The sequence below is a fragment of the Balaenoptera ricei genome, chromosome 3 (assembly GCF_028023285.1).
Source record: "Balaenoptera ricei isolate mBalRic1 chromosome 3, mBalRic1.hap2, whole genome shotgun sequence".
In the NCBI taxonomy this organism is placed as follows: Eukaryota; Metazoa; Chordata; class Mammalia; order Artiodactyla; family Balaenopteridae; genus Balaenoptera; species Balaenoptera ricei.
This window is the reverse complement of record NC_082641.1, coordinates 118,164,548-118,186,431: the sequence shown is the minus strand read 5'-3', so window position 1 is coordinate 118,186,431 and position 21,884 is coordinate 118,164,548. Positions and strand designations below refer to the sequence as shown.

General features: G+C 34.4%; 1 protein-coding gene across 11 annotated transcripts in view; it reads right to left on the bottom strand.

Annotated features, from left to right (window-relative positions):
- ANKHD1 (ankyrin repeat and KH domain containing 1) overlaps positions 1-21,884 on the bottom strand; it is a 126,761-nt gene that overhangs the window by 64,025 nt on the left and 40,852 nt on the right. For 10 of the 11 annotated variants that reach the window (XM_059917252.1, XM_059917255.1, XM_059917253.1 and 7 more), the window contains exons 8-10: positions 11,228-11,465; positions 10,809-11,000; positions 6,209-6,318 (exon numbers count right to left, since the gene is read on the bottom strand). In XM_059917252.1, the coding sequence (XP_059773235.1) occupies positions 6,209-6,318; positions 10,809-11,000; positions 11,228-11,465 (540 nt within the window). The remainder of the gene's footprint in view (positions 1-6,208; positions 6,319-10,808; positions 11,001-11,227; positions 11,466-21,884) is intronic. The other variant, XM_059917263.1, reaches the window with a different exon arrangement.

Sequence of the window (21,884 nt, the reverse complement as noted above, 5' to 3'; positions counted from 1 at the left end):
TCCGTCTTCCACCCCTATTTTCAAGGTGGCTAACATCTCAAAGTAAAATGGTATTTCTAAACTCCTTGTCTCTCACTGGGCATTACCTATGTATACTTGAAAGCCAAAGCTGAAAAAACAATCCTAAAGAAAGGAAATTTTGAAAAGTTTGAAGGCATATAAGATGAGAAGAAGAGGATGTAACAAAAGTTTATTCTGCTACTCAAAATAAAGTTTAACCAAAGGAAAAGAAGAATAAATTCGTAATTGAACAATTCCAAAGATAACTGGAGAGATTTTATTCTTAAGAAAATAGTTTACTTACAATAAAAATCCATGTTAAGGAAACTCTTCCTACTTCTTTGACAGTATTTAAGTAGGATAAAATACTGATAGTAAAAAGATAGGGTGGGAGAGAGAATGATTTAGCATTATAATGCCAAATTATTCTTTACTGGGGTGGCCTTACCACATTACTGTGTTTTCTAGGGATTAGTAACTTTTATCTATTAAAATATTTTATAATAAGCTAAATCTGCTAATTATTCATTATAAATAATGCCCAAAATTAAGAAATTTAAGATACATTTAATATACCCAAAGATTTTAAGAGATAGAATAATTTGTGTAACACATCACTATTATTAATTATGACTCACACCTTAAAATTTCATTTTCTTCAAGGATCCCATAGCACTTTACACACTGTTGGGCTAAGTACTCATCTAGTCCATCTGATACCTCCAAACAGGTAGCTAGTTAACCTGTTCTTTAAAAATCATAAAATTAGATTTCTTAAGCCACGTCATTAAAGATCTGGTCCAAACCCCTCATAAAATAAAGGAAAGGGGGGAGATGAGAAAGAAAAACAAAAGAAGGCTAGGGAATCTAAGTGATTTGCCCTAGGACACCCAGCATAGCCAAAGAAAGAATATTTACAGGATTTGGGTAAAATAGTCCAGAAAATAACACTAGATTTCATTTTACAGATGAGAATATTGAGGCAACTATTTACTTATACATCAGTGATCTGATGGCTATGATGAAAATTCCGGTGTCTTGTCTAATGTTCAGTAGCATCTCTAATGTTGAGTTCTTTCTAAATAACTAAGTGTAGCCTTTGTCACTCATTAGCCCTCCATTCAGATACAGGATTACAGGATGCCTTCCACAGGTATTTCTTCCTTTTAGTAGATTTACTTTCAAATAGCAATGAAGGCCTGTAACATGCTAAAGTGGGTCATAAAAAATCTTTATGTGAACACAACTAGAATGTATTTACCTTCTCTAATATCTATGTCAGTTGTTTACTATGGAAAATACTACTTGAGTTCCTCTTCTAGAAATGAAAGGCCAAGGAGCTGTAGACAAGGAAGGAATACTAATTTACGGGATTTATATATCACTCTCCCTTTCCAACCTTAGCTTTGTTGGCAAATACATGTGAAGGAAATTCCACAGATGACAAATATTTCTTTTATCTCAACAAATGCATCAAATTTTAGTGCTGAAATTAACATGTCATGATGAAAAGAGAAAGATTCCATCATCTTTACAAATGGTTTGAAAACCAGAAACACCACCAAATCAAAGCAACTCTGTACAAACTTCAAGTTATAAGTAAGTACTAGGGATGTATTATACAACATGATAAATATAATTAATACTGCTGTATGTTAAATATGAAAGTTGTTAAGAGAGCAAATCCTAAGAGATCCCATGACAAGGAATAAATTTTTTTTCTATTTCTTTAATTTTGTATCTATATGAGATGATAGAGGTTCTTAAATTTATTGTGATAATCACAAGTTAAACTTATATAGTACTGTATGTCAATTATATCTTAATAAACCTGGAAGAAAAAAATAAAATAAAATAAAAACACAACAAAAACTCCTACTATATATATATATATATTTTTTTTTTTTTTTTTTAAACAGAAAAACAAAACAACACTGACATGTTAACCAACACTGTTGCCACCTAAACATCCTATCATTAGGGCCTTTGGAAACTCTGACCTGATGCAGTCATCTTTCATAGAGATGGATCATCTCTATAACAATAACATGGTTGGGCATGGAAGCCAGGAAAACATAGACAACAAAGTAAGTCAAAATTAAAAGCAAGCAAGAGAAAAAAAGAAAGAAGCAGAGTAGGGTTTTACAATCCAAGTTATACTGTTGAATAGTTAACTATGCAAATTCTCCACCTTGAACATAAAAGTAATAGTAAAGAGGGGGCTAGGGGACTGTGGTAAAAGAAATCAAGCCATATAAATGCTTTAGCTGAAGTAAGCTATCAAGATACAAATAAGAATGAAATATTAAAACTCTGCCTTTTGGTCTAAAGACCAGTAACTGGGGAGAATGGCCTAAAGTAATAATTATACAGGACACCAGGACAGTGACTCAAAGACAATGGAACTGAATCAACTTCAGTTTTCGTTTTTTTTAATATTGCAGATGTCAATTTTATTTTTATTTATTATTTTTTTTGGCCGCGCCTCACGGCATATGGGATCTTAGTTCCCGGACCAGGGACTGAACCCATGCCCCCTGCAGTGGAAGCATGGAGTTTTAACCACTGGACCGTCAGGGGAGTCACTCAACTTCAATTTTTAAATGGTGTTTATTGGTTATTTTTGGTCAAGCAGTTCAATAACAAATTTGTAAGGACACATAGTATATTCCTTTTCAGAGAAATAAGATTAGTTTCCAAAGGCTGGTTTATTTTTTTCTTTTTTCTTTTTTTTAAAATTTCTTTTAGATTTTAAGTATACTACAGAATGCTAATGTGTTTTAATACAAACTTTCTTATGATGGGTTTACATCATATTATACCTGTAATCACACCAAATACTAAAAACTAATTTGGGCCCAATAAACAAAAGATGCTATGCAGAGAAAAAAGTACATAAAGGAATAATCTTTATTTCAATATATAATGATTTCCATTACAGTGGTAACAAGAGGTGCAACTATATGGAAGATATGGATTAGGTGATTTGTTCAAGGCTCTCTGCTTATTGAGTAGTTAAAATGATTTTGCATGTTAAATAGGAAGAATTTTCAAAAAAAAACCTCTGGAATTAATGGACAATTTTTTATTTCATTTAATTTTTGATTTCCAAAAGGAACATTTTAAGTGGCTTATTTAAGAATACTAATCTAGTCCAAAGGTTTTTAATAATGGATTATTCAAAGTTATGCAATTATTACAAAGGTAGACAAGTTACATATCAATCCATAACCTTCTAAATATGATGGATATTCAGGGTTTTTTTTTACTGGAAATATCAAATATTTTTTCATTTTAAATATTTTTAAAAAAAGAAAAAATAAAATTTCAAATAACTAAGTTTCAAATGAGAACATGTACATATATTTTGAGGATCTACCTGAAAATGCTCAAGTATACTAACAGTTCTGGTTGTGGATTTTTAAAAAGCGTTAAATAAGAAACTGTCTAGATTTCCTTTAAAACTAAGTTCTAAACTATACCTACTACACATGTAGAATGAAAAGCCTTAAAACCTCTCAGTTTCATCTCAGGAAACAATATAAGAAATCCAAATTGTTGTATTACATTTTTATAAAATTGTAATTAATATCCTAACTGATTCTACAGAATATTTTTAAAAATGAGAGACAACAACTTTTAAGCTCTTTAAAAAATATATAATAACAAAGCCTTAAATTGTGGCAAAAGTTAAGCTCTAAAAATCTAACAAAGCATGGCCCAGATCGTGTTTCAAAGGTTGACTTGTGCGTTCTTATTTAAAACCGAAGGTAAAAATAGTTCCCCCCAAAATGAAGGTTCTCAGCTAGCCCACGAAAACAAACAAACAAACAATTTAACTTAAAGAACCACCAAACCTAGACATCAAGAATACATCTATGGGATGCCAGAAATGGAATACATCTCCACTCCATGCAATGGGAGTGTAGTCTTCCAATTCCAAACCACTGGAGGAAATTACTACAGTCCTAAACAGATACTAGGAGGTGACAGAAAACAATGAAGGACAAGAAAGGTGCTACTGTCCTTTTAGGTCCAGCTAGCAAGAATTATCAGTCATTTTCTTCCTCAGGACTCAGGGACTGATCTGCCTGCTTTACTCACTTCTTGTTTTTGACTAGGTCTTTTGTTTCCTGCCTATGGCTTATAGTAAAGCCTGAAATTATTTATAGGTTTTAAATATCAAACTTACTATGCTTTTCTATACTTTCCACATTTTCTATAAAGAACAAGAATTGCTTTTACAATCAGGAAAATAACTAATATTAAAATTGAAATATCTCTCCACAGATAGCAAAAGCATAAAATAGGAATATATTTTTTAAAGTGAAAAATTAATATATGAAATAATTCAAAAGGAGAAAAAAAGAAAAAGTTATGCACATGAAATTATTAAATCTAGCAGTATTTACAACAGTGAAAAATAAAAAGCAAGTCAAAAGTTCAATAATAAGTGAATGATTATGGCTCATCAACTTGATGGAATATTATGCACAAGTTATAAATATAGAGAATATGTAGCAATATGGAAAAGATTATGACAGAATACACATTCTGGAAAATAGAAAACAACTGTACTATACTATGATTATAATTACATGTATATATGAATGCAAAGATGGTTTGCAAAAGAGAAAAACAGTTACGTCAGAATAACAGTATTACCTTTGTACTTAAGATAAATATTTATCTGAGCCATTTTTTAATCTTATATTTTGAATGTAAAACAGTATGGTAAATTCAAATCTTTCAATCTGCTTATTTAATGAAATTCTTCTAAGGAATTTTAATCACAATTTACCTAATTCCAGAAGACTATAAAAATAAAAAACAACTATTTTGTTTTCTATTTTTAAATGCCCTTTGTTTTAAAGGGCATTTAAAAATATTTCATAACAAATTTTTAACTCTGTCAAAAATCACTAAGGTTTTGCTATACTTTAAAGTGCATTTAACAGATAATTCCTCTTTTCCTATTTAATATTTTTAGAAGAACTAGCAAATTAGTCAAGAAAGTGACTTAGCTATGGAAAAATGGAAGAAGGAAGAATTTTGATAAGAATTCAGAGGATAAGAGTATTAAACTTTGCTTATATTATCTAAGCTTTTATGCTCTACCCTGTTTATTCCAAGTGATGAAATGCTTCAATTCTTAATTTTTAGATGACCCAAAGCAACTTTAAAAAAAGGAATGAGATAAAGAAAGAAGGCAGAAGATTAAGATCTACTTAACATATCCGTCATAATTTTCAAACGAAAAAGGTACACCTCTTAGAAATTCTAACTGGCAGATCCTAATTAATAAGAATGAATGCTAGTCTTATCACTACAATATTTATTAGTAGTAGAAATGATGATAAATAAATAGCATAATTACACTATACACTTATTATAGTCTAATTATTTTCCAACAATGTTCTCAGGTATTTTGGGGGGAATGTCTGTTATTGGAAATGGTTTAAAAGACAATACTTGCACAGTTTTTTCTAAATAACTGAAATTAATAGAGTTGATTCTCTACAGCATTTATAACTATGCGTGTCTCACATAGATTTTTAATACATAAGGGAATTCTGGAAGAAACTCTAGAAAGCAGTTCAAAATACTCTCACAAAATAAAAATTAGTCAAAGCAAACATTTCAGCAAGAAGCATAAACCTTTAAGTGGGATATTATTTATAATTTCCCATAGTTGTAAGGATTATTACACATATGAACCTGCCATCTAATTTGAAACTTTGAAAAGCCAAAATAGAAGATATTAAAAGAACAGAAAAAGAATGAAATGCTGTAATAATGTTGTTAGGAAGATGACAGTAGCTTTATTTTAAATGTCTAACTAATTAGAAAAACAAAAGAAATCACTCAAAGTGATTTAACAGGTTATCCTATGCTACAAACATATCGTTGAATTTATATGTCTAATAAAGGAGCGTTAAAAAGGTTCAGGAATGTCAAATGGGACTGGGGTGAGAGGAAGAAAGAAACAAATGTTTTTACCTAGGAAAAGAAACAGTATGCCCTTTTAAAAACTATTTTCAAATACATTTAATAAATGCAACAACTAGAACAAGTAGCTAAACTTTTAAAAGTTATTTTATACAAAGCATGCAAACTATTGATCTTCTTTACTAGTGTTTTCTAAATGTTAAAAATAAATTGAGTATTAACATTCACACAAAAATATTTGAAATTAAAAATATCTTACTAAATCAGCCCCTGCTTGAAGTAAAACATCTGCAACATCCGTATGTCCATTTTCACAAGCGTAGGTTAAGGCTGTGTCTCCTGTTGCTGTTGTAGCATGAACGTTAGCACCTGACAAACAAAAAAATTACACATTTACTTTGTGAATTTTATAATTTGGTGAAACTCATAAACTCTAAATATGAAAATATCAGATTTTAAGAATCCTAATTTTCCTTTAAATGTTTTGGAAAAATGCTTTTAGCCACACAGAAAGGAACTATACCAAACGATTAAAAAATACAATAATCTGGACTTCCCTGGTGGCACAGTGGTTAAGAATCCGCCTGCCAATGCAGGGGACACGGGTTTGAGCCCTGGTCCGGGAAGATCCCACATGCCACAGAGCAACTAAGCCCATGAGTCACAACGACTGAGCCTGTGCTCCAGAGCCCGCGACCCACAACTACTGAGCCGCGTGCTGCAACTACTGAAGTCCGCGTGCCTAGAGCCTGTGCTCTGCAACGAGAGAAGCTACCGCAATGGGAAGCCCGCGCACAACAACAAAGAGTAGCCCCTGCTCTACGCGACCAGAGAAAAACCCACGCACAGGAACGAAGACCCAACACAGCCAAAATAAATAAATAAATAAATTTATTTTAAAAATAATAATAATAATCTGCCTATACATCCCCAGTAAGATATACCCTAAGAAATAAAAGGGCTGCTAAAGCAAAAAATATCAGTTTTCAGAAATCATATTGATGGTAGTTTTGGTTTCTATTCTATGGACATTGAGGTAAAAATCAAATGAGTAATCCTTTGGTGAGTGAAATTCGGGGCATGGCTGAGAGAAAACACAGATAAAAGATTGCTGAAGTTAAGTAAAACCGTATGGTTCTGAATTGGAAGTACTGACATGAATTCATGTTGTATTATTATCTGTAAGAAAAATATTTCCTCACTCTGACCAACTAAAAAGGCCTAGAGACAATGAAAGACCAAGCTGAAATAGCATCTCTAGCTAAGAAGTACCATATCCTACTAAATGAAATTAGGGCTTCTTAAAGAAATAATTGGTTCCAAGACTGGGGGAGAATCTGTATAAGATGGGCCTGAAACACCTAGCAATATCAAAAAGCAAGGAAACAGAGACTATAATGAGGTCACACCAAAAGGATTTAGGAGCTAAACTTATTGACCAAAGATAGTGAAATTGTCCCATCTTTCAGCAATTTTTACATAAAAAAGAATGAGGACTATGATAGAGTAAAAGCCATCATGTATGTTTAAATCTAGAAGTTCAAAATGATGTTCAAATCAAAAACAAAAAAACCACTTCGGGCTTCCCTGGTGGCACAGTGGTTGAGAATCTGCCTGCCAATGCAGGGGACACGGGTTCGAGCCCTGGTCTGGGAAGATCCCACACGCCACGGAGCAACTGGGCCCATGAGCCACAACTACTAAGCCTGCGCGTCTGGAGCCTGTGCTCCGCAACAAGAGAGGCCGTGACAGTGAGAGGCCCACGCACCGCGATGAAGAGTGGCCCCCGCTCGCCGCAGCTGGAGAGGGCCCTCGCACAGAAATGAAGACCCAACACACCCAAAAATAAAAAAAAAAAACAAAAACCACTTCATTGGTCACCAGTGAAGGATACTAGGGGTCCACCTCATTATTTGGGGTGATGGGGGGAGAGGAAAGGGGGAGAAAAATCAAACATTTATACTACTGGTCCTATATGATTTATACCTAAGAGTAACCAAATAGTTGATGAAGGGAAGTTTCTCTTTATAGACATATTCCTGCTAATAAACAAGGAAGGAATAATAGAATTTAGAATACTACCACTTTGTAACCCCTAACAAATTAATGGATCTAAGCAATGATCATCAATATCTAATAATCAAAAAGAGAGACAATCAGACATTTACTACCTCCTGAAGAAAGTACACAAATACTACCTATGAAGTAGTCTTAAAAACAAAACAGAACAAAACAAACATACATCATACCTGAATTCAATCAAGTCTCTAGATCTAAGTACTACTTATAGGAAATCCAAGGGACAGAAAAACAAGTTAACTGAAATCGTGGAGGTGCAATTAGCAAAATCCATACTCTGGGAAGCCTAAAGGATAAACATTTCATGTCTTCAACCAAAACTTGCAAGGGAAAAAAGAAAAGAAAGATGATGAAGGGCCCATAAATTAAAGAGACTTAAGAGATGTATTGATCAAGAGTTACTGTATGAATCTTATTTGAATCCTAATTCAAAAAAGTCATTAAACGCACACATACACATTTATAAGACTATCAGGAAAATATGAAAACTGCTTGGATATTTAATGACACCAAGGAATTATTATTTTAAAAATTTAGGTAAGAAAATGGTACTGTGGTTACTTTTTTAAAAGACTGTCTTTTAGAGATACATACTGAAATATTTATTGATAATTTATAAAAACAAATTTATTTTCAAATTTAAAAAATTTAAATGTTAATTTTAAAATGTTTTTATAACTATGTGTGGAGACGGATATTAACTAGACTTATTCTGGTGGTGATTTCACAATATACACAAGTATCAAATCATTATTTTGTACACCTGAAACTAATATAATGTTGTATGTCAATTATCTCTCAATAAAAAAAATTTAATGTTTAATTATTTTTAATAAATATTATATAAAAATAAGTGGGGGATATAGAGGGAGTATAGATGAAATGAGATTCTTAAAGCTGGGTGATGGGTTCTTAGGATTCATCATATTTTCTAAATGTTTGAAAAAAATGCCGTAACAAAAGGTTTTTGAATTTTTTAAAAAAATTGTATAGGCAATGTATTAAAAGACCTGTTGGATTCTTCTTTAGCACTACACTATATAAGAAGAAATGCATGTAAATAAATCACACTCTAATCTGGAAAAAAATTGTTTTAGGTAGTGATCACATAAAAAGTGATTCTCAGGCCCCCAAGACAGTTCCAGAAACTACCTACTTCAAATTAGCAAAAGTAGCTAAATATGAGAATCAGTGGTGACGCAATAGAAAAAACAATGTCAGCAGTTCTAAGTTTGAATATTGGCCCTGTCACTTATTAGCTTGATTTGCTTATGGAACATGACTGTACATCAGTTTCTATAAGATGTGTGTAATATTTACTATACCAGTGGCCAGTGGTAATTAATAGAGTTAACACATGAGTTGAGCAGAATGTCTGGTGATTTCTTAGTTAACGTTATTTATTCCTTCTTTTAAAAGCCCCTTAACAATATCTTGACACTTAGAGGGATGTGGGGAGAATGAAGACTGATAAGCACCGGTAAAGAAAGAGTCCTGAATGGGGACACAGACAGTTACAGAAAATAATGTGGGAAAAATGACTGAATAATGCACATACATTTACTAACTACAGCAAATAATAGTATTTGAGTCAAGGAAGAGGTCAGCCTGTATGGCTGGTTTGTGCATTGGTTCAAAATCTAAATAATCAGCCAAACCATTAATGATCTGGATTAAGAAATTATTGCAATAATAATTCAAAGGAATAATTGATGCTGGGCTATAATCAAATTAATATTAACAGTAAAGGATAAATAAAGTTTTGCTAAATATTTTATTTTCCTTTATGTATTAATTTCTTTATATGTCAAGTTTTAAACAACTTACTAGATATGGATAAAAAATTTTATACTATTTCTAAGGGATATATAAAGGTTTACATCTGGATCAATTTTTTCTGATATATCCTTAACTTGCTCTATATAAAACTACAAATATTCTATGTAAAAAAACTTACTTCTTACCACTGGTTAACAATATATAAAGCACAAATTATTTTAAAACTAAATACTTCTGGGACTTCCCTGGTGGTCCAGTGGTTAAGAATCCACCTTCCGCGGGGACGTGGGTTCGATCCCTGGTCGGGGAACTAAGATGCCACATGCCACGGGGCAACTAAGCCCACGTGCTCTAGAGCCCGTGTGCCACACTGGAGAGCCCATGTGCCGCAACTACTGGGCCCACACGCTCTGGAGCCCACGCGCCACAACTAGAGAGAAGCCTGCATGCTGCAACGAAGAGCCCGCACCACAACAAAGATCCCTCACGCTGCAATGAAGAGCCCGCATGCCACAACTAAGACCCAATGCAGCCAAATAAATTAATATTTAAAAACAAATAAACAAAAAAACCCAAAAAACTAAATACTTCTGCCAAAAAAAAGGTTCCCACCTGTTCGTTCATTCTTTCTTATATTTTTTGAGAAGTCAGAAATGTCAAGAAATGAACAGGCTTAAGGGTATCAAATTATAACCTCTATGTCATCCCCACCTCCTCTTATTAACAGACACTAGGAGGAACTAACTTCTCCCCTCAAAAGCCACAAACATTCAATGGAAAGAGGTCAACAGAAAGCCTTATAGTCACCAAGCAAACATTAATAACCTAAGAAACCTTTTAAAAAAATGACATTTTTGGAGATTTAAAAGCCTAAGAAGAGAGTTAAATTATGGAGCTGTCTTTCAACTTTTGTAGAAAGCTGAAAAAGTTATGGTTAATTGTTAAAGTTATGAAAGCAATATAAAAGTCTTTTTCTAAAAGGTGTTTTTAAAGCCACATACCGGCAGCCAGTAAATATTTAACCAATTCCAGGTGTCCCTCCTGAGAAGCCTCCATCAGAGGTGTGGAGCAGCCAAGTTCTATGTCAGCCCCTGCCTTAATCAGGAAGTCTGCAACTTCAGAAAATCCTCCACAGCAAGCCAATGTCAGAGCAGTTTCTTGGGTTTCTTCTGTCTGAGCATTTATATTTGCTCCTGAGGAAAGCATGAAAATAGATAAAACTAGTTACAAAAGACTTACAATAAAGTGTTCTGATTTGTGATAATTATCTTTTCTCTGCTTCTGGGGTTCTTTCCAGGGTGTTGATAATTTATTTTATCATCAATGCAAAAAATATCTTAGTTGTAGTAAACTTCAGGGATACTGACACAAAAAACCAAAGGAAATGGATTTTTTAATTAAAGAAGTAAAACTATTTTACCTTGTGCTAAGAGTAGTGCCACCATCTCTTCATGTCCTTCCCGAGCAGCTTCCATCAAGGGAGTGTATCCTTCATCATTAACTTCCTCAAGATTTGCGCCCCTTTCAATAAGTAGAGCTGCCAGTTCAACGTGTCCTCCACAGGCAGCTAGCGTTAACGGAGACTCAAATGAATCTGCAGGCATATTCACTTGAGCACCACTATCCAAAAGCAAACGTGCCACCTCTACATGTCCATCCTGCAGATTTTCAGAAGTAAAACAAGAAGAAAGGAATTTTTGTTTTGTTTTGATATTTTTTAAGTGGGAGAAGAAAAGCAAGAGATTGAGGAAAGACAAGAGGAAAAAAAAGGAGAGGCAGCTTAGAGGCATATATATTACCATGACCATCTGAACAATTTTTGAAATCTGTCTTACCAAAAGTCCATTAAAATTATTTTACCTTACTTTTGAGCAAGCCCAAAATTTTCCACAAGAATCAGACTTGTGAGATACGGTTACAACTCCAAATAATTTTGAATTTCCACATTCTTTGAAGTTCAAAAAATTGTTAAATCCATAGTCAACAGTAACTCAAAATAAAATAATTACTGTTTATACTATAGCCAAGGTCAAATATAGCTATAGCCTCAAACTTAGGTGTCATGTTTAAGTGTAGAAACTGTGTTAGATCTATTTAAGAAAAAAAGATTTGGCAAAAAATAACAACAAATTTTGTGAAGTCATTACCACTTGGGATTATGTCACCAAGGTAAATCCCTGTGGACTGATACTACCCTATATTTTTTCTCATCACTAACTTGTTGTAATGAGGCAAAGAATTTTACAAAGATGTAAAAATAAGTCGTATTCACTTGTAAATAATTTTACCATGAGCCCATGTGCATAGACAGTAAGGCAATTAACAATAAAATATTCTCATAGAGCGTATCCATTCTATCCCTCTATCATCATACATTTCTTTAGTTTCAAATTCTCTGCTTCAAAATTTTATGTAACTCCTTAACTCCTGTTGTGCATATAAAGACAAATGGTATTGTTCTTTATTTCAAAAATGACCCAAATATTGCTAATGAAAAGTAAAGACTGAGTACAAAAATAAGGTTCTATATGGTTGGGCAATTCTTTTACTAAAGAATTAATTAAAGAAACCTTAATTAAATATTAGGTTTCAGTATCCATCTAGAGTTTCATTATACTTAACTAAATGACTAACTTAGCTGTAACCACTTCTGACATGATGTCAAAAACAAATGACTTTACATTAAAATTTTAGTTTTACTAATACTTCAAATATATGTAAGATAAAATATATTTTAACCAAATTCCTGTATTGAGTTACTTGGTGTTTGATATACAAATCTAATTGAAAAGAAAATAAGGGTTTATGAATGCCCACAGATCAGGGAACTATTATTGCGCCCAGCTTCTCTAGGCTCCCAAGAAACTGTTTTGCTTGAATTTACTTTAATTTTTGAAGAGTCTTTACATATACTCTAACATATCTTGAGTACAGACCTTAGAGAGGAATTGTACTAAGCACTTTTTTTATGTTAATGAACAATATTATTTCCAAAAAAGGAAAAAAGAATAACAAAATAAGAAATTAAAAAAAGAATAATCTACTCTTAAAGGCCTAATATCATTATTAGAATTTTTTTTTAACTCTAAGACTTTAGTCTTAGCCTTTGAGTAGTAGCTGGGATTGGACTTACTCTCTATCATAAACAACTATAAAAACTGAGGAAAAAAGAAAACAACTGGAGGCACTGGACAGTAACCAAGCTAGGGCTAGGGTTATGATAACTTAAAGAAGGGAGCATTTGAGATGTTCCCTTTTTTTTTTTTATAAAATATATTTTTATTTTTTTAACATCTTTATTGGAGTATAATTGCTTTACAATGGTGCACTAGTTTCTGCTTTATAACAAAGTGAATCAGCTGTACTTATACTTATATCCCCATATCTCCTCCCTCTTGCATCTCCCTCCCACCCTCCCTATCCCACCCCTCTATGTGGTCACAAAGCACTGAGCTGATCTCCCTGTACTATGCGGCTGCTTCCCACTAGCTATCTATTTTACATTTGGTAGTATATATAAGTCCATGACACTCTCTCACTTCGTCCCAGCTTACCCTTCCCCCTCCCCGTGTCCTCAAGTCCATTCTCTACGTCTGCATCTTTATTCCTGTCCTGCCCTTAGGTTCTTCAGAACAATTTTTTTTTTTTTAGATTCCATATATATGTGTTAGCATATGGTATTTGTTTTTCTCTTTCTGACTTACTTCACTCTGTATGACAGACTCTAGGTCCATCTACTTCACTACAAATAACTCAATTTTGTTTCTTTTTATGGCTGAGTAATATTCCATTGTATATATGTGCCACATCTTCTTTATCCATTCATCTGTCAATGGACACTTAGGTTGCTTCCATGTCCTGACTATTGTAAATAGAGCTGCAATGAACACTGTGGTACATGACTCTTTTTGAATTATGGTTTTCTCGGGGTATATGCCCAGTAGTAGGATTGCTGGGTCATATGGTAGTTCTATTTTTAGTTTTTTAAGGAACCTCCATACTGTTCTCCATAGTGGCTGTATCAATTTACATTCCCACCAACAGTGCAAGAGGGTTCCCTTTTCTCCACACCCTCTCCACCATTTACTGTTTGTAGATTTTTTGATGATGGCCATTCTGACTGGTGTGAGGTGATACCTCATTGTAGTTTTGATTTGCATTTCTCTAATCATTAGTGATGTTGAGCATCCTTTCATGTGTTTGTTGGCAATCTGTATATCTTCTTTGGAGAAATGTTTATTTAGGCCTTCTGCCCATTTTTGGATTGGGTTGTTTGTTTTTTTGATATTGAGCTGCATGAGCTGCTTGTAAATTTTGGAGATTAATCCTTTGTCAGTTGCTTCATTTGCAAATATTTTCTCCCATTCTGAGGGTTGTCTTTTTGTCTTGTTTATGGTTTCCTTTGCTGTGCAAAAGCTTTTAAGTTTCATTAGGTCCCATTTGTTTATTTTTATTTCCATTTCTCTAGGAGGTGGGTCAAAAAGGATCTTGCTGTGATTTATGTCATAGAATGTTCTGCCTATGTTTTCCTCTAAGAGTTTGATAGTGTCTGGCCTTACACTTAGGTCTTTAATCCATTTTGAGTTTATTTTTGTGTATGGTGTTAGGAAGTGTTCTAATTTCATTCTTTTACATGTAGCTGCCCAGTTTTCCCAGCAACACTTATTGAAGAGGCTGTCTTTTCTCCATTGTATATTCTTGCTTCCTTTATCAAAGATAAGGTGACGATATGTGTGTGGGTTTACCTCTGGGCTTTCTATCCTGGTCCATTGATCTATATTTCTGTTTTTGTGCCAGTACCATACTGTCTTGATTACTGTAGCTTTGTAGTATAGTCTGAAGTCAGGGAGCCTGATTCCTCCATCCATTTTTCTTTCTCAGGATTGCTTTGGCTATTCGGGGTCTTTTGTGTTTCCATACAAATTGTGAAATTTTTTGTTCTAGTTCTGTGAAAAATGCCAGTGGTAGTTTGATAGGGATTGCATTGAATCTGTAGATTGCTTTGGGTAGTATAGTCATTTTCACAATGTTGATTCTTCCAATCCAAGAACATGGTATATCTCTCCATCTGTTTGTATCATCTTTAATTTCTTTCATCAGTGTCTTATAGTTTTCTGCATACAGGTCTTTTGTCTCCTTAGGTAGGTTTATTCCTAGGTATTTTATTCTTTTTGTTGCAATGGCAAATGGGAGTGTTTCCTTAAATTCTCTTTCAGATTTTTCATCATTAGTGTATAGGAATGCAAGAGAGATTTTTGTGCATTAATTTTGTATCCTGCTACTTTACCAAATTCATTCATTAGCTCTAGTAGTTTTCTGGTAGAGTCTTTAGGATTCTCTATGTATAGTATCATGTCATCTGCAAACAGTGACAGCTCTACTTCTTTTCCGATTTGGATTCATTTCTTTTTCTTCTCTGATTGCTGTGGCTAAAACTTCCAAAACTATGTTGACTAATAGTGGTGAGAGTGGGCAACCTTGTCTTGTTCCTGATCTTAGTGAAAATGGTTTCAGTTTTTCATCATTGAGAACGATGTTGGCTGTGGGTTTGTCATATATGGCCTTTATTATGTTGAGGTAAGTTCCCTCTATGCCTACTTTCTGGAGGGTTTTTATCATAAGTGGGTGTTGAATTTTGTCAAAAGCTTTTTCTGCATCTATTGAGATGATCACATGGTTTTTATTCTTCAATTTGTTAATATGGTGTATCACATTGATTGATTTGCATACGTTGAAGAATCCTTGCATCCCTAGGATAAACCCCACTTGATCATGGTGTAGGATCCTTTTAATGTGCTGTTGGATTCTGTTTGCTAGTATTTTGTTGAGGATTTTTGCATCTATGTTCATCAGCGATATTGGCGTATAGTTTTCTTTCTTTGTGACATCTTTGTCTGGTTTTGGTATCAGGGTGATGGTGGTCTTGTAGAATGAGTTTGGGAGTATTCCTCCCACTGCTATATTTTGGAAGAGTTTGAGAAAGATAGGTATTAGCTCTTCTCAAAATGTTTGATAGAATTCACCTGTGAAGCCATCTGGTCCTGGGCTTTTGTTTGTTGGAAAATTTTTAATCACAGTCTCAATTTCAGTGCTTGTGATTGGTCTGTTTATATTTTCTATTTCTTCCTGGTTCAGTCTCAGTAGGCTGTACTTTTCTAAGAATGTGTCCATTTCTTCCAGGTTGTCTATTTTATTGGCATATAGTTGCTTGTAGTAATCTCTCGTGATCCTTTGTATTTCTGCAGTGTCAGTTGTTACTTCTCCTTTTTCATTTCTAATTCTGTTGATTTGAGTCTTCTCCCTTTTTTTCTTGATGAGTTTGGCTAATGGTTTATCAATTTTGTTTATCTTCTCAAAGAACCAGCTTTTAGTTTTATTGATCTTTGCTACTGTTTCCTTCATTTCTGATCTGATTTTTATGATTTCTTTCCTTCTGCTAACTTTGGGGTTTTTTTGTTCTTCTTTCTCTAACTGCTTTAGGTGTAAGTTTAGGTTGTTTATTTGAGATGTTTCTTGTTTCTTGAGGTAGGATTGTATTGCTATAAACTTCCCTCTTAGAACTGCTTTTGCTGCATCCCATAGGTTTTGGGTCGTCATGCTTTCATTGTCATTTGTTTCTAGGTATTTTTTTGATTTCCTCTTTGATTTCTTCAGTGATCTCTTGGTTATTAAGAAGTGTATTGTTTAGCCTCCATTCACTCTAACTTTTTCTCTTTGGGCATCTTCCAAACCATGGCCCAAGGAAATATATCCTAAACGAAGAGTGAACATCTTTAAGACCAAAGAGTAAGGACCTAGGAGTAAAAGTGATGCTGAATTAAGCCTCAATAAGATCAGGGTGATTCACTGGTAATTTAACTGCCTGCTAGAACAGAATTTAACAGTCTTAAAAGGAATACAGGATAATCCAGGGCCTTGAAAAGGTATCATCCACCATATGGATTACAAAAAAAAATTACTAGGCATATTAAGAGGCAAGAAAAAGTAACTGATCATCAAGATATAAAATAATAAAAGCTGACCCATAAGCGAATCAAATATAGTAGTTAGAAGAAAAGAACTTCAAAATAACTACTAGATATATCCCAAAAAATAGAGGGAAAAAATTGAGAAAATGGATGAGGAAAAAAAAAAAAAAAAAGGCATGTACCAAAACAACAGAGCTCCAAAATGTGGGGGAAAAGTGAAGCAACTAGAAGAAGAAATAGACAAATCCACAAGCATAGCTGGAGATTTCAACACCCCCTCTCAACAACTGTTAGAACAACTGGACAGAAATTCAGAAAGGATGTAGAAGAACTCCACCATCTGTCAACAGGTCTTAATAGAACACTCCACTGACCAAAAGCAGAATATTCATTCTTTTCAAATGCCCATGGAATATATATGCACATCCTGAATATAAAACAAACCTCAAGAATTTTTTTTATGGTGTTTACTTTCTTTTTTTATTGGAGTGTAACTGCTTTACAACGTTGTGTTAGTTTCTGCTGTACAATGAAGTGAATCAGCTATATGTATACATATATCCCCGCCCTCTTAGACCTCCCTACCACCCTACCCCCCATCCCACCCATCTAGGTCATCACAGAGCACCGAGCTGAGCTTCCTGTGCTCTATAGCATGTTCCCGCTAGCTATCTATTTTACTCATGGTAATCAAACCTCAAGAATTAAAGAACTCAAATCATACAGAGTGTGTTCTCTGATCAGAATGTAATCAAAGTAGAAATCATTGACAACAGGAAAATTTTCAAACATTCAAACGTTTAAAACTAAACAACACATTGAAAGAGAATAACATATACTCCAATAAAAATTAATTTAAAAAAAGCGGACACTTCCCTGGTGGCACGGTGGTTGGGAATCCCCCTGCAGGGGACACGGGTTTGAGCCCTGGTCCGGGAGGATCCCACATGCCACAGAGCAACTAAGCCTATGCACCTCAACTACCTAGCCTGCGCTCTAAAGCCCGCGAGCCACAACTGCTGAGGCCGGCGCGCCTAGAGCTCTGCTCTGCAACAAGAGAAGCCACTGCAATGAGAAGCCCTAGCACCGCAACGAAGAGTAGCCCCGACTCACCCTGCAACTAGAGATAGCCCGTACGCAGCAACAAAGACCCAACATAGCCAAAAAGAAATAAATGAATAAATTTAAAAAAAAAAAGAAAAGAAAGAGAATAAGAGAATAACCATCCAATCAACCCACAGAATCATAAAAAATAATGAATGGCCGTTGTATTAAGCCACTATGTTTTGAGTGATTTGTTATGCAGTAATATACAATTGGAAGGAACACAGGCAAAAATGTGCTTTACTTAATCACATCTCAAAAAACATTTGTACTTCCAGGTAATTTTCTTGTCATTAAACCTGTCTTAAAAACTCAGATTGCTCTGATTTCTTTGAATTTGATGTATGCTTCGTAGATATACATATATCTATGATATCTAAGTGCTTACAGATGTAGAAGAAAAATGGTTCCTGAACTGATCTATGACTAAATACGTTGGATATGTTTTTGGAATCCAGCACTGTTTTATCAACAAAAGAATATATTTGCTAAGTAATATCCTTTGAAACATGTTTATTTTGAAAATTTGTGCTGTCAACAGAAAATTTACATTAAATAGATTTTGCAACTGTTAGTAAAAAATTATTGGCATATGTAAAATATTTCATGTTTAGTGTCAAAATTTTTTCTATTATTTTTCTAACGAATATTCTTATTTTTAAAATTTGGTTTAAATAAGAGTCAGGGTAATGTTAGTGGCAAAAACACTCAGCTGAGGAAAGAAGACCTAGACTTAGAAAGGGCTACCACGTACTGTTGCACAACCTACACAATTGATTGTGGTGTGCCCAGGACTCCAACATCTGCTATCTAACTATCTAACTGCATGATTTGGGACAAGATTACCCAATTTCTTTGTTTCTCAGTTCTTTCAGTTATGAAATAAAGAGACTGACTTAAGGTTCTAACCTAAAGTTTTATGTTAACAGCATTAAAGGTAATAAGTGCTTGCATGATAAATCTAATTCTAGGTTATCTTGGAAAGAAGCAAATAAATGCATTCTACGTTATCCATAGATTATATTAGTCAATTTGCTTTATAAGGTTTTAATATGAAGCTACAAAAACTTTAGAAAGATGTCTGTTATCTCCAAAACTAGAGTTTTATCAGTAATAACTCTAAAGCCAAATACATTACTTTAGGGTTACATGTTACTGTCCTTTTCCAAAAACATACCTAATCATAATTGTGTTAAATCTAGAATCAGGTTAAGAAATCACACAAACCAGAAACCAATTAAAGAAAGAAAAAAAAGAACAAACTAAACCAAAACTAGCAGAAGGAAGGAAATAATAAAGATTAGTGCAGAGATAAACAAAATAAAGAATAAGAAACAAGAGAGAAAAATCAATGAAACCAAAAACTCGTTCTTTAAAAAGATCAACAAAATCAACAAAGCTAGAATAACTAAGAAAAAGAGACTCAAATTACTAAAATCAGAAATGAAAGAGGGGATATTACTACCGATAGTATAGAACTAGAAAGGATTATAAAAGAGTACTATGAACAACTATATACTGACAAATTGAATAACCTTGAAGAAATGGACAAATTCCTAGAAACACAAAACCTACCAAGGCTACATCACAAACAAGTAAAAAATGTAAATAGACATATATCTAATAAGGAGAGTGAATCAATAATAAAAAGTCTCCCAACAAAGAAAACCCCTGGACCTGATAGCTTCACTGGTAAATTCTACTAAACACTTAAGGAAGAATTAGCACCAATCCTTCTCAAATTTTTCCCCCCAAAATTAAAGAGGAGGTAAGACTTAAACTCACGTTAAAAGGATTATACACCATGACTAAGTGGGATTTACTCCTGGCGTTCAAGGATGGATCAACATATGAAAACTGATTGATGTAATATACCACATTAACAGAATAAGGGAAAAAACCCACATGATCAGGACTTCCCTGGTGGTCCAGTGGTTAAGAATCCACCTTCCAATGCAGAGGATGCAGGTTTGATCCCTGGTCAGGGACCTAAGATCCCACATGCTGCAGGGCAACTAAGCCCATGCACCACGACTACTGAGCCCGCACAACTAGACAGAAGACCGCACACCACAGCAAAGAGCCCGCTTGCTGCAACTAAGACCCGACTCAGCCAAATTAATTAATTAATTTTTTAAAATTGTAAAAGTTCCATTTAAAAAAAACTACTGAGCCCGTGTCCCACAGGTACTGAAGCCCGTGTGCCTACAGCCCGTGCTCTGCAACAAGAGAAGCCACTGCAATGAGAAGCCCACGCACCACAATGAAGGGTAGCCCCCGCTCACCACAACTAGAGAAAGCCTCTGCACAGCAACGAGACCCAACACAGCACCCCCTGCCAAAAAAAAACATGTCAGTACTACCCAAAGCAATCTACAGATTCAATGTAATCTCTATAAAAAGCCCAATGGAGTTTTTTGCTGAAATAGAAAGGACCATCTTAAAATTCATATGCAATTTAAAGGAACCCTGAATAGCCAAAACAATCTTGAAAAAGAAAAATAAAGCTGGAGGACTCACACTTCCTGATGTCAAAACTTACACAAAGCTACAATAATCACAACTTTGTCGTTCTGGCTTAAAGACAAACATACAGACCAATGGAACAGAATAGAGCCCAGAAATAAACCTGGGTCAAATAATTGGTGAGATGATTTTTGGCAAGTGTCAAGATGATTTAAATGGGAAAAGTCAGTCTTTCCAACACTGATGTTGGCAAAACTGGATATCCAAATGCAAAAGAATGAAATTTAACCCTTACCTAACATCATATACAAAAATTAACTCAAAATGGATCAAAGACCTAAATATAAGAGCTAAAACTATAAAACTCTTAGAAGAAAACACAGGACTAATGCTTCATGATACTGGATTTGGCAATGATTTCTTGGATATGACATCAAAGGCACAGGCAACAACAACAACAAAAATAGATAAATTGAACTTAAATTAAAAACTTTTGAATAAGAAAAACAAAAACAACAAACAACTTTGTGCATAAACGGGCACACTATCAACAGAGTAAAAGGGCAACCCACAGAATGGGAGAAAATATTTATCATATATCTGATAAGGGATTAATATCCAGAATATATAAAGAACTCCTAAAACTCATCAACAAAAAACAGGCTAATTAAAAAATGGGTAAATGATTTGAATAGACATTTCTGCAGAAGATATACAAATGGCCAATAAGCACATGAAAAGATGCTCAGTATCACTAATCATTAGGGAAATGCAAATCAAAACTACAGTGAGGAAAATGAAAATCAAAACTATAAACATCAGGATGATTACTATCAGAAAAAAAAAAAAAAAAAAAAAAAGGAGACTTCCCTGGTGGCACAGTGGATAAGAATCCGCCTGCCAATGCAGGGGACACGGGTTTGAGCCCTGGTCCGGGAAGATCCCACATGCCACGGAGCAACTAAGCCCATGCACCACAACTACAGAGCCTGCGCTCTAGAGCCCGCAAGCCACAACTACTGAGTCCGTGTGCCACAACTACTGAAGCCCATGCGCCTAGAGCCTGTGCTCTGCAACAAGAGAAGCCACCGCAATGAGAAGCCTGTGCACCACAATGAAGAGTAGCCCCCGCTCAGCTGAACTAGAGAAAGCCCGCACGCAGCAACAAAGACCCATCACAGCCAAAAAAAGAAAAATTAAAAAAAAAGAAAAAACACCCAGAAAATAACAAGTGTTGGTGAGGATGTGGAGAAAATGGAACCCTTGTACACTACTGGTGGGAACATAAAATGGTACAACTGCAGTGGAAAACAGTATGGTGGTGGTTCCTCAAAACATTAAAAATAGAATTACCATATGATCAAGCCATCTCGCTTCTGGGTATATATCCAAAAGAACTGAAAACAGGACTCAAACAGATATTTGTACACCCATGTTCACAGCAGCATTATTCACAATAGCTAAAGCATGGAGGCGATGCAAGTGTCCATCAGTGGATAAATGGATAAGCAAAATGTGGTACATACAATAAAATATTAT